Source organism: Biomphalaria glabrata, chromosome 3 (genome assembly GCF_947242115.1).
Source record: "Biomphalaria glabrata chromosome 3, xgBioGlab47.1, whole genome shotgun sequence".
NCBI classification, from domain to species: Eukaryota; Metazoa; Mollusca; class Gastropoda; family Planorbidae; genus Biomphalaria; species Biomphalaria glabrata.
In genome coordinates, this window is record NC_074713.1 from 54,836,397 (window position 1) to 54,853,539 (window position 17,143).

A 17,143-nucleotide genomic window follows, 5' to 3' on the forward strand; every position below is an offset into this window, starting at 1 on the left:
TTAGCGATTAGATTTTTTATCTTACCAGCCCTTAGCTTCTGAAACATACTGTCCACTATGTCTTGAGCTGCTGCTATTATTATTATAAGGCCCATTGTTTACTCTAGTAGTTAACCTTTGTTGCTTGCAATATAAATATATGCACTAATGGACCTCATTCACCAATTGTAAAGAAATAGCATTTAGCCACGTGATTCACTAAATCTTCTATACAAAATATTTAATCCATAAAGGCTGTCACATGATATGTTTTTTCATTGTTTTATCAATATTATCACGTGGCTAAATGTTGTTTGTTTACGATTGGTGAATGAGGTCCATTCTACGTAGTTGAATGTTAAATAATAGTGATGCTACTTCCCTTATTTCTTTTTGCAATAGGGGTTGGTGATTGGCCAGCCAGCAGGGACTACAGAGATGCAGACTACAGAGATGATTATGGTGACCGGGGGTCAAGAGACATGGATCTCAGATCAAGAGAACACGCAGCTCCTTCGGGTTTCGGCTACGGCAGTGAACGTGAAGAGGGCAGGTTCAGGTCTCGGTTGCTGGCAGATGAGGATATGAGGTTCGGTCGCCGCGGCGAGCCTGACTACCCAGAAAGGTTGGCAGACGAGAGAGAGGACCACTTTGGTAGAGTAAGATTTGGTGCCAGAGGTGATGACAGAAGAATACATGACTATGATAGTCGAGGAGACGCACTTTCATCTTCTAAAATGGACGAAAGAATTTCCTTCCCCAGGGGGGAGGATTCTTATGGTCCACGAAGAGACGACTATTTGAGGTTACATGATGAGGATATCAGAGGCGGACGTGGTTTACCCCATAGAGACAGCTTTGCCAGAGATCCCTATAGCCGTGATGAGAGGGACCCTTACAGAGGAGAAAGGTTAGTTAATAAGTAAGCCTTCATAGTTTATCTTCATATCCAGACAGGATTCATAGCCCCTACCTTTAATTTATACAAAAAATTGTTAACTACTTAGTAATCATAACAGCTATGCAGTGTTCCTTTGGCTTTTGCAGGGGATATGTTCCAAGACCGACTGCAACTCCATGTAGTGAAGAGACTGCATTTAATTTTAGATACATACACTATTTTTGGATATTAACAGTACCACAAGACAAAATCTTAATAATAGTTTCTCATTTCCCTTACTAACCTTTACATACTTTTTTCTTTTAAAACACTCCTTGAATGTTCAGTCATTTCATAAGTGCCATATAGCACCTCACTGTATTTCCCATATAAAAAGAATTGGTACATACATTGAGTTTATTGTCTGCCCTAGAAAGACCATTTTAGTGTTAGAAGTAATATTTGTACTATTTTTTACAAATAATTTTTTTCATTTTAATGCAATGTTTGTGATTTTGTATGCAATATTTATAAAATATGGGCCTATATATCGGTGGCTGTGGGAAAACTTACGATGTTAACATAAACTTGTGGTGTTTTTCCCTATGATATTTATAAAAAATATGTTGTATAGCCCTTCCATTAAAGTCAGACCCACAAAAGTCAAGGGACCAAAGTAAATAAATAATAACCATTATACAAAATATGTGCTCTTAATGACTAGGATATTATTAAAAATAAGTATGTGCTGTATCCTATCCATTTTTGTTTCATTTCTTTACCAACATTTCTTTCTTACTTAAGAGTACAGCCCAGACATTTATTGATGTTTTCACTAGCCATTGTTCTGTATTAAATAATCCTCCTTATTATCAATTATCAAGACAAAAAGCAATATCTTAAATCAAAAGTCAGTTTCATCTTTCATTGATTTCATTGGTTGTTTCTGGAAAGACGTTCTCTGCATTAAAAAAAATGCACCCTTTGTAGATGCTTTAAAGTTTGTTAGTTCTCCTTGTCTTAATCCCTTAAGGCTTTTCATTTTTCTAGAATAGTTGCAGATTTGTATCTTTCTACCAAGATCAAATGTTATAAGCATTTATATGATCAAATGTTAAAAGCTTTTATATGCATTTTTTTTTTGTTTTTATTCTGGTGGCTGTGACATGGAGTTACAGATTTCCCATTGTATGTTTTTCAGAATGTTATTCATTCATGTTTTTAAAAGTTTCAATAGAAAACATTAAAAAAATTATTTTGAGTTCATTGTATCAATACAATACTCTCTCTATATGACTTCTATTTTGTTCACGATCGCTGAGTTTTAATTGTTAAAATTATCCGAACTTAAGTACATTTCTTCTCAGTCTAGAAAAACAAATTTGTATTACATAAACAAGGTATGCAGTTTTCTTCAATTCTATATCGAATGTAACATTTTCTGATAACAAACAAAAAGTTGTTGAATTGAAGTTTAGTCATAACATGCCCAGTAAACCATTTCATTGGAAAATAATTTAATAGAGAAAAAGTTAAGAGAGCAGACTATGTCTAAGTTACTTAGACTTAGGTCCTCCCGCGCCGTTCGGCGCATTGGGCGGCAAGCTGTCTCCATAAAGATCTGTCATCGGCAATGTCTGAAGCCTCCTCCCACTTGGTGTCCACTGTTCTGAGATCCTCCAGGTGTGGCGCCAAGTAATACGAGGACGTCCCTGTTTGCGCTTTCCTCGTATTGGCCTCCATGTTATCGCAACTCTTGGTTCTATAAGAGTCGGTTTCTTTGCGTTGAAGGGCTTGTCATGTATCGGGCATTGGACTTCCAGTTGGGTTTGATCCAACACCGTCATCGGGGGTTGGCCGCCCTCACCGCATGTATAGTTTTTTTTATGTGTCAAGTTTGCTGTTTCTGAAGCAATTGTGGTTTTACGGGGTGGTGTCACTAGCCCCACGCCAAACCCTCCTTCTTTCTCACCCAAGCTTGGGACCGGCAGATGGCGGAGTGGCAAATCAAATATCACTGTTAGTTTTGATCTTCTTCATGTTTTGAAGTAGAGTTAAACTGATACTGAAAAGGGAACAAAAGGAACAAAGAAAACATTGTCAGAATCATTCTTTAAAAAAAAAAGCATTGTGATTACAGTTTCCTTTACTTTGTTATCTTAACCACAACACGCTGTTTAAATCTCTAGAATCATTTAGTTTAGAAAAGTCCCTTGAGTTACTAACAATTTGTTGCTTTCCCTTCAGCACGTTTGGTAGAATTCCATCCCCTGCACCTGGCACTCCACCTACAAGTGCATCACTTACTGAACCTGAAACTGTGAAAGTAAGTCTAGATTTTAAACTTATTTTAGTTAGGTTTTCAATCTTCAGAGAAGTAAGTCTAGGTTTTAATTATTTTAGCTAGGTTTTCAATCACCAGAGAATTAAGTCTAGGTTTTAATCAGTCTTATTAGGTTTTCAATCACCAGAGAAGTAAGTCTAGGTTTTAATCAGTCTTATTAGGTTTTCAATCACCAGAGAAGTAAGTTTAGGTTTTAATCAGTCTTATTAGGTTTTCAATCACCAGAGAAGTAAATCTAGGTTTTAATCATTCTTATTAGGTTTTCAATCACCAGAGAAGTAAGTCTAGGTTTTAATCAGTCTTATTAGGTTTTCAATCACCAGAGAATTAAGTCTAGGTTTTAATCAGTCTTATTAGGTTTTCAATCACCAGAGAATTAAGTCTAGGTTTTAATCAGTCTAGTTAGATTTTCAATCCACTAGATTTACATTTTTATTAATAAGATAAAAGTAAGAAGACATGTTAATGGTAGCAAATTTCTAAGTTTGTAATTGTCCTCTAGTCTAAATAATGTCTTTCCTCAGATTGAAGATATACTCTGTCCTCCTGGACGTTTGACCAGACCTCCTCAAATAGTTGTCATAATTCGTGGTTTACCTGGGAGTGGCAAAACTTACATCAGTAAACTCATCCGGGTGAGGAATATACATTGTAGCATCTTTTTGTAAGCCTTTAAAATATTGTGTTTCTAGTGTATAGTACATTCCATCCTTAAATCTAAACTGCAATCTTACTTAACGAGCTGTAAAACAGGGTGACTTTTAGACTTTTTAGTCTTGCTTGGTGCCCCAACGGTCCAACAGACTAAGGGATATGTAAAGGTAAACTTGATGTTGAACAGGGGGAGTTAGATTTCAATTTGTGGTATGGACTAACTTGAGTTGATCGAGCTTTTAAAGATACATAACATTTTGGGGGGAATAAAGTAAAAGTAATTTATTGTTGTGTTGGTCACAAGATACCTCTCATAAATCATTATCCATAGAAAAAAATGTACTTTACCAAGCACCTCAGAGAGAATATGACAATAGACAATGAACATAACAAGACAATAAACTTATCAGTTGATCAACTTGAATTATACAAATGGAAAAGAACTAATCTGTTTCATAGTAAACTGGGTTCAACTTATCCTTTCTATTTAAACTTGTACTGTTTTTCTCAGACTTAGGCTTAATTTCTTGTCATGCCAGATCTGTTAACAGGGTAGTAAGTTGGACATGATGCTTAAAAATTAGGCTTCTGGGATGAATTTAGAAAAAATTCTCTTCCGGTAATGCCGTGGCTGAAATCTTTGTAGATCCCCCATTCAGGTCAAATAGCAGGGTAAACCTCAAGTGTTTGTCACTGGAGACACCAGAGCAAGACAAGTATCACTATGACTCCCTGAATTTGGAATATCATTGTGACTTTTAACTGCTGGGGGGTTGCTTTGCTTAATTGCTAAAATAAATGGTGGACTTGGCATTGTTTCAAGGCAGGGAAAGTGCAATGACTGCTTGAAAGCCAGGTTCAAAATTCTGGACCTCAGGGTGTACAGTATGTGAAAGCAATGCCTAACAATAATAAACTGATGAATGTTTCTAAAAAAGTAGTTTCAACCAACTCTAATGCTTATGTTTCAGGAGAAAGAAACAAACTATGGAGGCTCAGCTGCTAGAATGTTGTGTCTAGATGATTATTTCATGGTGGAATCAGACAAAGAAGTCATTGATCCTGATACAGGCAAAAAAGTCAAAAAGAAGGTGAGTACATAAGGCAGAGTACTAGCAGAGCTGTGTGTGTACTGGTAGTAGCATTGTACTAACTCTATTTTTTCCATTAAATAAAAATTTCATGACAAACTTTAAAAAAAATTGTACTCTTTAAAATACTTAAAAGCCACATCAGATTTTACAGCTGGCTTATACACTCGACTTCAGTTTTATTTAATACAATGTGAGAAGAAAGTGAAAAAACCTCCAAACATCTTATTCTTAATACAGATTCTTCACTTTCTTCTCTCCCTTAGTCTGTTGAAGAGTTGGGGCAGCACACAAGATCTGGTGGCCGTCTTTCTCCATTCCTCTCTGTCTTATGTCTTGGATAGAACCTCTTTTAGAGGCAGGCCCGTCCATTCTTTTATGTTGTCTTCTCATCGCTTTCTCTGTCTGCCTCTTCTTCTTTTTCCTGGTACTGTTCCCTTAAGTTTTAGAAAACGTTTTCAATAGTTATTTTCCGAGTACATTTGGAGTTACATAACATGCTGTATTCTACTGCAATAAGAGTTGAACATGAAGATTGCATGTAGAGATGGGTAAACAACCTTTATTTCCATGATAATTGTCCATGCAGGATAGTAATAATTGAAAGCTTGTATCTGCAGGACATACAGGCCCTGTTACAGCTTTCTTAAAATGTTATATAGTTGTTAGAATCTGCTTTCCCCAAAGCAATCCAGGTTTGAAGGCTAACATAATGAATAAAGACTTTTCCAGATCCACAGAACTTGATTCAAACATTAAACAATGTTAAACACACATAACACTATCAATAACTATTACAAATTTCTGGTACTCATTTCATTCATTGCTGACAACCTGTTTTAAAGTCAAATTGAATGATGCCCTTACACACGCTAACATAATGAATAAAGACTTTCCTGATCCACAGAACTTTATTCAAACATTAAACAATGTTAATCACACATAACACTATCAATAACTATTACAAATTTCTGGTACTCATTTCATTCATTGCTGACAACCTGTTTTGAAGTCAAATGGAATGATGCCCTTACACACGTTAACATAATGAATAAAGACTTTCCTGATCCACAGAACTTTATTCAAACATTAAACAATGTTAATCACACATAACACTATCAATAACTATTACAAATTTCTGGTACTCATTTCATTCATTGCTGACAACCTGTTTTGAAGTCAAATGGAATGATGCCCTTACACACGTTAACATAATGAATAAAGACTTTCCTGATCCACAGAACTTTATTCAAACATTAAACAATGTTAATCACACATAACACTATCAATAACTATTACAAATTTCTGGTACTCATTTCATTCATTGCTGACAACCTGTTTTGAAGTCAAATGGAATGATGCCCTTACACACGCTAACATAATGAATAAAGACTTTCCTGATCCACAGAACTTTATTCAAACATTAAACAATGTTAATCACACATAACACTATCATTAACTATGACAAATTTCTGCCACTCATTTCATTCATTGCTGACAACCTGTTTTGAAGTCAAATGGAATGATGCCCTTGCACACACTTTCGTCTTTGACAGGCCCATGCGACAGTGACAATTATGTACAATTTTAAGTGAGACTGTAGGTATTATCTATTTATTTATGTATTCATATTCAATTTCTAATTCTGTGTAATCTAATGGTCTCAGGTGATGGAATATGAATATGAACAAGCTCTGGAGGAGGCTTACCGACAAAGTCTACTCAAGTCTTTTAAGAAAACTGTAGATGATGGATTCTTTCCCTTTATAATCCTGGATGCCACCAATGAAAGGGTGGCTCACTTTTCAGAGTTCTGGAGCTACGCTAAGTCAAGAGGTTTCCAGGTAATTTGTGTGTTCCTGTCTGTCCTGGGTCTGAGTTGAGTCCTGCATTGTGTCCCTGTGAAGTCTCATGTGTTGTGGCTTACGTTTTGTGTGTCTGTGATCAGAGTTTGGTATTAGTCTTTGTGTTTTGTATTGTCCAGTTTGAATGTGTTTTACTTTGCATATGTTCTTTACTACCATTGATTGTATTTTATTGTGTCTTCTGTGTCTTCTGACTCATATTTAGAAGTTGTTTAAAAAACAAGTAATGCAAAAGTTAATACTATCATTCCACTGTATTTATATCACTGTGTAGGTGTATGTAGGTGAACTTAAGGTTGATGTGGCCACCTGTATACAGCGTAACGTACATAATTGGACTGAGTGGGATATTGAGAAGGTAAGAATGGACTTGTTTGTACCCAGTAGAGCTAAAGACCATTCGTAACTAGGAATAGTAAATGGGGGTTTGTTTTCCACTTCAATCAGCCATTGCAAAACTCTACAGTGACTGTGTGAGCTCCTAAACACTGTCAATAGGGCATGTCCATAAAAAAAAAAAGCATAGAAAGATAAGAAATAAAGACATTTGTAGAGCTCTTAAACACTAGATGCTGTCAATATGGCTTGTCAAATGCTTTATTGATAAAGTGCTATAGTACTTACCTATTACAATTTTTAATGGTAGTTCTTCCTGACATTACAAAAACAATTAGCGTAGAAAGAGAAGAAATGAAGACTATATGTAGAGCTCTTCAGTTTATTGCAGGGTTATGTTTCCTACCTCAATGATACACATTTCTCAAGGAATAAATGTTTAATGATACACATTTCTCAAGGAATAAATGTTTAATGATACACATTTCTCAAGGAATAAAATGTTTAATGATACACATTTCTCAAGGAATAAAATGTTTAATGATACACATTTCTCAAGGAATAAATGTTTAATGATACACATTTCTCAAGGAATAAAATGTTTAATGATACACATTTCCCAAGGAATAAATGTTTAATGATACACATTTCTCAAGGAATAAATGTTTAATGATACACATTTCACAAGGAATAAATGTTTAATGATACACATTTCCCAAGGAATAAATGTTTAATGATACACATTTCCCAAGGAATAAATATTCAATGATACACATTTCCCAAGGAATAAATGTTTAATGACACATTTCCCAAGGAATAAAATGTTTAATGATACACATTTCTCAAGGAATAAATGTTTAATGATACACATTTCACAAGGAATAAATGTTTAATGATACACATTTCCCAATGAATAAATGTTTAATGATACACATTTTCCAAGGAATAAATGTTTAATGATACACATTTCTCAAGGAATAAATGTTTAATGATACACATTTCTCAAGGAATAAATGTTTAATGATACACATTTCTCAAGGAATAAATGTTGAATGATACACATTTCCCAAGGAATAAATGTTTAATGATACACATTTCCCAAGGAATAAATGTTTAATGATACACATTTCCCAAGGAGTAAATGTTTAATGATACACATTTCCCAAGGAATAAATGTTTAATGATACACATTTCCCAAGGAATAAATGTTTAATGATACACATTTCCCAAGGAATAAATGTTTAATGATACACATTTCCCAAGGAATAAATGTTTAATGATACACATTTCCCAAGGAGTAAATGTTTAATGATACACATTTCCCAAGGAATAAATGTTTAATGATACACATTTCCCAAGGAATAAATGTTTAATGATACACATTTCCCAAGGAATAAATGTTTAATGATATACATTTCCCAGGGAATAAATGTTTAATGATACACATTTCTCAAGGAATAAATGTTTAATGATACACATTTCCCAGGGAATAAATGTTTAATGATACTCATTTCTCAAGGAATAAATGTTTAATGACACACATTTCTCAAGGAATAAATGTTTAATGATACACATTTCTCAAGGAATAAATGTTTAATGACACACATTTCTCAAGGAATAAATGTTTAATGATACACATTTCTCAAGGAATAAAATGTTTGGAATGTTTTGCAGGTGAAGAACAACTGGGAGCAGCTTCCTTGTCACTACATTCGACTTGATCTGCGCTGGCTGCTACAAGAGGAGTCAATACCAGAGGTTGTACTTTTGTTGTGTTTCTTTAGGACACTTGAGTTAAAACTTCCTTGATCCGTATCTGAAACGAGTTCTTTGAGGAGTATCGTGCTAGGCTTATTCCTTTTAGAGCACATGAAATAAATTGGGCAGTGTGTTTTAAGGTCTGTCTGTCCCTGTACAAGGAGTAACCTGTACTTGAGCATGAACCACGCCTTGTCCCAAAATGTGGTCTATTGTTTCTTTGTCTCTGCTATGGTGGAATCCTGTGTTGTAATTCTTCTTGAATAGCCCAAATTGCCCACTGATTGAGCAATCCCTGACTCTGAACTGGGCATGGACGACCTTGTTCTTCTCGCTTTAATTCAACCATGCATCTTTGTGGTCTGGTTTCTTCATCTGCCTCCATAATTCTCAACCCTTTTCTGACTTGTTCCAGATTTCTAACCAAAGAATCTGTTATCTCCCAGACCCTATCTCTTAAGTGAAAGAACTGAGAGCCTTATGATAGATGTACTGTATATTACAACAGCAAATGAACATGATGAGTTAGCAGCTAAGGGGCTATGTTAACAGGACATAGCTTTCTCCAGTCATATTTCATCTACAAGCTGTTAACATCAATCAAATCATACAATATAGTAATGTAGCAACGGCTTTCAATTTATCATAGATGGTGGGAAGCGTGGTCGAGAGGCTTAGTGCGCTTGAACTTGGCTTGTCTTGGCTACCTAGAAGGGGGCTCGGGGTTCGACACCCGACTCGGGCAGAGTTGCGTTTACTGAGCGCCTAAAGACAGCACGGAAAACCATCCTAGATACCCTCCCTCCCCCCCCCCCCCCCCACACACACACACTGGTCCACAAATGAGATTGGACCAAAGCGCTCTGAGCATGCTATAAGCATGAAAGTAGCGCTATATTAAAGCTATAATAATAATAGATGCTAGACTTATCTAGTGTTGCTTAATCTACTTGTATACCACATAGTACTGCCCAGACTGATGTGGAGGCAGCACCCCCCTTATGTTCCTCTTCTTTCCTCTCCTGATATATCTTAGAATACAAGTCATAGAGCACTCATGACAATCAAACAGATATGACTCTTAATAATGTTTAACTTGAAAGTGGTTTGGAAATATTCATTCATTGATTATATATAAATGACTGGTCCTACAAGGGCAGATGCAAGTTTTAGACCACGTTTGTTTTTTGTACGGGTCTACAAATCAAATATTTTCTGTTAAGGGTCATGAATATAGAAAGTTTGTTTTTGTACGGGTCTACAAACCAAATATTTTCTGTATAGCGTCAGCTGTCATGAATATAGAAAGTTTGTTTTTGTAGGGGGTCTACAATTCCAATATTTTCTGTTTACTGTCAACTGTCATGAATATAGAAAGTTTGTTTTTGAATGAAAAGGTTGTCATGGAGGAGTCAGCTGCTGGGGCTAAGGAGGTGCAGGAGAAGAAAGAGGGTCAAGAGGAAGAAGAAGAGGAGACACCATCAGATGGGGTAACACATTCTGTTTTTTTTTTATTGTTTCTTTATTTTTTATAGTTAGTTACTTGTGAGGCAAGAGTCTTTAGGTAAGTACTTTGACTTGGCTTGTTTTTCTTTTTTTATACTCTTTGTAAAGTTAGAAAGATCTTAATTGAGATAAGAAAATTAACACTCTCTAGTGATGTAAACAAAATGATCAATATCCGCTGAGACATAATATATAATGCAAGCTAAGACCGAATGGCCTTATCGTAACATAAACATAGTTCTAAAATGATACGAAAATATTTATGTTTTTAGTAGAAATGTTATGCTTGTATTACAAGAGATGGATTTTTGAAGGCATGATTTGCGAACATTGTAAATACCAACATTTGAATCCTGTTGATAGATTTACTTGCTGTATCTAATCATTGAATACATCAATACACATTTCACATCTCTTGTTAACAATCATGAAGCAAAGATTCATTTTTATATGGATAATTAATCTACACCTAGTCAAACAAAATTATAGCTTGTAAATATTAGTTGTAAAAATGGTGTTAAAAAAAAAAGCTGACTTTTGAAAATGTGCATGTATTAAAAAAATGTGCACTATAACATTGTCCTGTCTGTAACACAAGATAACATTTCCAGAACTCTTTTTACTGAAAGATAGATTGACATTATCGCTTTACATTTTCATTTAAAAGAATTGAGCTGATTAAATATTATGAAGTAATGGAGGTGGGGACATATTTTCTACTTAACAAAAAGAAATTCAGTGTATATATGTGAGTAAATGAGTATTTCTCTCTCTCTCCAGTCCTTTAATCTTTTCGACCATTGGGGCAGAACATGAGAAATGTCTTTTACCAAAATCAAAATAACTTCCAATGACTGTCATGTTTATAAGCTCATTCATAAGTAATAACTAGAACCCTGTAGCATCGCGATTTCATAGCTAGAATCCACCTCTAATGCTGCAGATAAGAAAATTGCAAAATATCAGTGGTTGTTGTTTTAGTTGAAAAAGACTAAACAATAGAAACAGATTTAATTTTCTTCTTTCTTTTTGGCACTTGAGAGAATTCTTCTGTAAAAATTGTTTAAAGAACAATTTTCAGATTACCACATGTTCATACCATCTAACATTTTTAGCAAATTCTCATAATGGCAGATACAATTTTTACTCTTGGCAGACTTCTTCATTTGATACATTCTTCATGTTACATAAAATTCTCATTCTTTTTTAAAATAATGTTCACAACTTATTTTCACAACAGGGCTAAATCCTATTGTAGTTGTATGAGCAATGTAATGGATGTCCATAATTTGTCAACATCGCTACTTAATAAAAGTTTCCACTACTGAATGTATTTAAAAAAATCAAATCTTGACATTAATTTACAGTCTCAGTTTTATGATAAAACAGGAAATACACATTCACTGTGCTGGGAAGATTTGTATAAACATGGTGTGATAGTTATAACCAACTTGTAAACCAACTAGGGACTCTTGTGAGTGAAACAGTTTTTTTTTAGAAGTAATCAAAGTCTTAAGTGTATGTTTGCCAGAATGATGCTGTGGTTGCACGTCTTGTCAAATTTGATAACAGGAGAAAGTAACCTCTACTAGATTATTGGTACTAGATTGTTTGTCCTGTGGGAAGTCATTTCTGTTCTATTCTGTTGTATAACGGAATGGCAACATAGTTTTCAATAGAAAATCCTCATGTTAATTTTTATTATGTGCGTTACCGAAATATGTCTGACGCCCTACTTCATGCTTGATAGAATGCGATAGACCTTAACCTTTTATTGTTACAAATATTACCTAGTTGACAAAAAATGAGAAACACTGATAGAATTTAGCCGTGATAATTGCCATTATAATTAAATAGATACTAAAATGTGTACATAAAATTCCGTCTATAAGTGGTTCCATTAAGTCAAAATGACATGTTTGTCACGTTTTAGTGGGTGGTTTCCTTTTTTTTTTATTAAAAATGTGTACATAAATAAAGAAGCAGTACTGTCACTGATATCCAACATGTAAACAACCTAGAAAAAAAGAAACAAATAGACTTCATTTCTGTATTCAATAGAATGATTAGTAGGTCTTATAAATGCATCTCTCTTTTTATTTTTAGTTGTTTCATGAAAACATTAATATGAGTATTTCAGAAGCAAGTCACTAGGCATCCTCAAATCTTGACCTCAGACTTCTCTAGTTCATAAAATTGCTGACAGCTAATAGTTTCTTTGTTTATACTATCTGTTCCATTTCAGATTTTCTATTTGTTTGGACACTGATTTGCAGACTTTAATTTGGTTAATAAAACATTTTTATTTTCAGTTCTGTAAACAAATTTTTTAATTAAAATGATTAATTCTATAAAAGCTTTACTAATAGTTTGTTTCTTTCTCTAAGCCACACGCTGGACAAAAATATTTATAAACCATTTGTTTTCAGCTTGCTGGTAGAACTGATTGTGAACATTTGAATGTCTTAAAATTTTTTTCTTACGTTTCTTGATACCATCTAATTAGAAAGCCAACCGAAATTGTCATCCATGCCCTTTAAGAAAAGACAAATTCTAAAACTTGTATCAATTAATGTATATTTCAGAGCATTTCCGTTTCTAGCTGAGAGAATTATTTATAAGATGTAATGAAATTTGTTGACAAAAAAGTTTCAGCCATTAACCCTTTGAATACTATGCCATGTAATCATCATCATGCTTCAGAAGAACAGAGTGCTGAGCCCCAAATACATTGTTTTGAAATATTAGTTCAAATGTTTGTTTTTCTCTAAGAATAACTTTAGGCAAAAAACTAAACTAAATTTTGCAAATGGGCTAACTGTTGAATAGTTATTGTTGATGTGTTTGTTCCCTCTGTGCTAGCATTCTTTTTCAAAAAATGGTATGAAACCTAAACTTAAAAACTTGCATCCTTTACAAATCACATGCTAAAATATTTTGTTCTTGCTGCAGAAACTGTCAAGATCTGGTGAAAACAATTTTGTTTTTGTTGGGGATTAATGAGTTGATTTCAGAACCAAGCCGATGTTTGAACCAGTCCACCGTTCGCATGAAGTTTGGTGTCATTATTAATGAGCATTATGTTTCAGAATGGAAACCTAGAGAACAAAATTGATTAGTTTCAGTAAACAAGCCTGTCCCATAGTCTACCTTAATCCAATTTAACTGTTGTTTAGTATTAGTGACTTGATGGCTACTGCTTGGTCAAAAAAATGTATGAATGTAGAAACCAAGAGCCATCTCTCATTTCTGATGTTTTAACAGATTTATGTCAAGTCCAAGTGGGAGTTGGATACATCTGAAGAAACTCTAGGTAAGTAATAAAAAAAGAAAACTACTTTATTAGATCCCATTGCCAAAGTTTTGTTTTCTCTTGATAAGATGTATTTGCTGCTTTATTATTTTTAAATTCTTTCTTTTTGTTTCTCATAGACAAGCTGGACGGCATTCGAGTGAGTAAAAAACACATTCTAGAACATCAAAGTCTCAATGAATACCTACAACTGGACCAGATGGACGATGAATATAATACAAGAGAATCTTTGCCCGGGAAGAAGAGAGTAGGTTGATGTTAAATTGGCTTGATTTTAATGAGCACCATAAGATATAATCTAAACGTTTGTAGTCTGCATGGCTTGATATATTACATTTATTTACAACCCATTTTTGGTTGGGTAAGAAATACAAGCACAATTACAGTAAACAAAATTTAAGTGTAATTTAAATCAGCTTGAAGAATAGTCGTAGTTCAGGTATAAATTAATATTTTAATATACTTAGAGATTCAGTCTTCAATGTCTATTTTTACTTTATTTTCAAGGTGCGTTGGGCAGATTTGGAGGAAAAGAAAGTTCAGAACCGTCGGCGCAACCTTGGCTTTATCGTTGGCCAAACTCAGCAGGACTGGGATAGAATCACAGATGATGACTTCGCTAACAAAGCTTTGAATCAAACTAAATATTTTTATAAATCCTAACCAGCTGAGACTGCTGATAAACAACTTGGCATATGAAATTTTATGTTGTGTTCATGGCAGTGTCAACATTTTATTGACTTGCGCTGCAGTAGACATTTATTTTATATAAGCACTTTAACCAAACAGGCCCTCGTATGTGAATAGTTTATTGGCTGTGTACATTGATTGTCATGTTCAGAGTAGTTTTGTAATGGGAAAGAAATGTAATTGCTTGAAGAATTGACTACTGCCCCCCCCCTCCTTTTCCTGTATGGAAATGTTGTCACTGGCTATGTTGGTAACTCTCTTTGGATAGAGTTAAAGACAACCATGTGTTAGTTTCTCTTCTGGCAATTAATTGTACAAAAGTATTGATGGCTAACAAAAACATGTACAGACATTGATGTGCATCCTTCAGTTCTGTTTGTTTTTACTGTAGCCAATTTCAGATCAATTTGTTCAGCTCTTGCTTTTAATCATTTTGAAACATTGGATTTCATATTCTGTTCAGCCTTTGCTTTTCTTTTACATTTCTGTAAGTTTGGGTTTTAACCACCAACTTTGAGTTTTTTAATTATTTTTTTTTTTACAATTTCTTCTATTGTTGTTATTTGAAATAAAATCAATCTCCATCTTTTCATCACTATACTAGAGATCATGTCATACAGAGAGCATTCATCTTGAGTTACATACAGATCATTGTTTCTGTTTTCTATGTGACTTTTCTTTGTCACAGTCTATGACAACACATTACTGCACAGTATTTTACAATTCTAAGTATTATACATATGCGAAAATGATACTCTGAGTCTTAGTGACATATAGGCAAGTGCTGTTCCAAGATTTGACAGGAAAAAAAGTACTCTGTCTGTAGCACAGAATATCATTTAATCAAGAGAAATTACCTTGTAACAGCAGATGTTTGGCCAGTAAAAGTTGGAAAGATGAACTTTCAAAAGTATAAATTTCAGAATAACAAAATTTATTGCATGTTGTCCCAGTTTTTGGATTTTAATCAACACAAGCAGATAGAGCAATTTTAAATGTCTGACGGTGTCTTCAGTCAATTTTATGGGTAAATAAGAACACAATTGCCTTAACTCTTTCTCTCCATAATTATTTACCACATTCTGGTGGAATCAATGTTGGTATCGTCAGTTAGGAGAGAAAGAGTTAACAGTAGTTAAGATACTTTTATTGTTGTTCAGAGAAATTAAGGAATAAAATGATTCAAAAGAGCCGATTTGGTCCTGAATATAAGACTTTGTGATGGTTTGAAGGGTTATCACGGGATGAGAAAAAGAAAGGTCATCCGTTTCGTTGACCAACGAATAACGAGCGCAACAGACAATCATAACATCATCTGCTCCATAGATTGCAAGGTCTGAAAAGGGGGTACATTTAATTTTCTTTTTTTTTTGCTTTCTCCCAAGATAATAAGCACATAGTAAACTAACTCTGCCTCTGACAGCTTTGAAAACACAACCAAAAGGAATTTTAGATGACAAAATATCATAGAATTGAGAAAGAGAATTGATCTCCTGGTGTCATGATCAAACAAACAGTTGAGCAGCCCAATGACATTTGTAGTCAGCGTTTGTCATTTGGCTACTTAAGACTCATATCATGCTCAGCACAAACAGTTGGATAAATCGTACGCGCAGATAGATCACAACCAAATATATTTTAACATAAGTTAGATCCATATTCAACCTTTTTCTTTTTTTTGTTCTTTTTAATTTATATATATATGCTGAAATGAACATGTTTATTGTGTGTTGTTATTTGTGTACCGTATTGTTTGCAAAACATGCAGAGAGCCCATGTGTATTCATAACTCAAATCATAGCTTCATTTTTTATTTTAAATGTGGTGTTGTTTTTATTTTTTACATAATTGATTTCATGAAATAAAGGAACAAAAATGTTTGCGTCTTCTGTTTGTCGTCACTTTAGTTTATTTTATCGGGACAAATTGTATCATGTATGTTTTGAAATGGTGTATTCACTATAGAGTATTCGATGTTTAAATTATTTTATTGCATTAGAAAGGTCTATTATGTATAACCTCTTATTTATTTTTATTTATTTTCGTACGTTTATGATTATAAAAATGGTACATGGATGTCTTACAAGACCTTTGAAAGTCAGAAAAGGCTAAGCATAGTTATTTTTGCGATTCTATCCTAAGTCCGGTTTATTATAATGTAATTAAAATATTAGGTATTAATGAAATTTAGTTGTCGCTCTGATTTGCTATTACAGAAATATGAAATGTTAAAGGCATATGACAAATTATATATTTTGGTGTGTGTATTGTAGTAGCTCAAGATTATTCCTGAACCTTGACTGGTTAATTAAATTCAGACCACAACTTCAACATGTAATCAAATGCATAACACTAACTTACATAACTCTGTATTGAAGGGAACAATATATAATTTATATTTACTTAGTTGTTTCCCTTGCATCATATTCTGCTACGAGGAATGGAATGTATTGAAACATATTGAGAAAACTATCAGGGCTTACATGTACTATGCATCTATATACGTACTGTAGGTCATATGTAACCAGCTAAGACTACATTCGTTAAACTCGAGAAACATACAAATAACTCCCCGACCCCAGTGACCAAGTGATCATCATAAATTAAGTACCTGTAATAAAATAAAATATGTTGAGGAATAAAGCCAGTTGCGTCCACTTTACGTTTACAGATCTGATCCAGTATGTGTGTGTAGCTTACAAATGACATTTCCAAAATACACATCTT

The 17,143-nt window shown here is 34.0% G+C and overlaps 1 protein-coding gene across 2 annotated transcripts in view; it reads left to right on the plus strand.

Moving 5' to 3' along the window:
- Positions 1-17,143, plus strand: part of LOC106054479 (uncharacterized) — a 74,820-nt gene that overhangs the window by 22,004 nt on the left and 35,673 nt on the right. Inside the window, exons 11-21 of one of the 2 annotated variants that reach the window (XM_013210354.2) lie at positions 382-889; positions 3,107-3,185; positions 3,728-3,838; positions 4,829-4,948; positions 6,616-6,792; positions 7,088-7,171; positions 8,824-8,907; positions 10,305-10,397; positions 13,678-13,726; positions 13,846-13,973; positions 14,234-16,296. In XM_013210354.2, the coding sequence (XP_013065808.1) occupies positions 382-889; positions 3,107-3,185; positions 3,728-3,838; positions 4,829-4,948; positions 6,616-6,792; positions 7,088-7,171; positions 8,824-8,907; positions 10,305-10,397; positions 13,678-13,726; positions 13,846-13,973; positions 14,234-14,389 (1,589 nt within the window). In that variant the 3' untranslated portion in view covers positions 14,390-16,296. Of the gene's footprint in view, positions 1-381; positions 890-3,106; positions 3,186-3,727; positions 3,839-4,828; positions 4,949-6,615; positions 6,793-7,087; positions 7,172-8,823; positions 8,908-10,304; positions 10,398-13,677; positions 13,727-13,845; positions 13,974-14,233; positions 16,297-17,143 lie in introns of those variants that run through there. The other variant, XM_013210357.2, reaches the window with a different exon arrangement.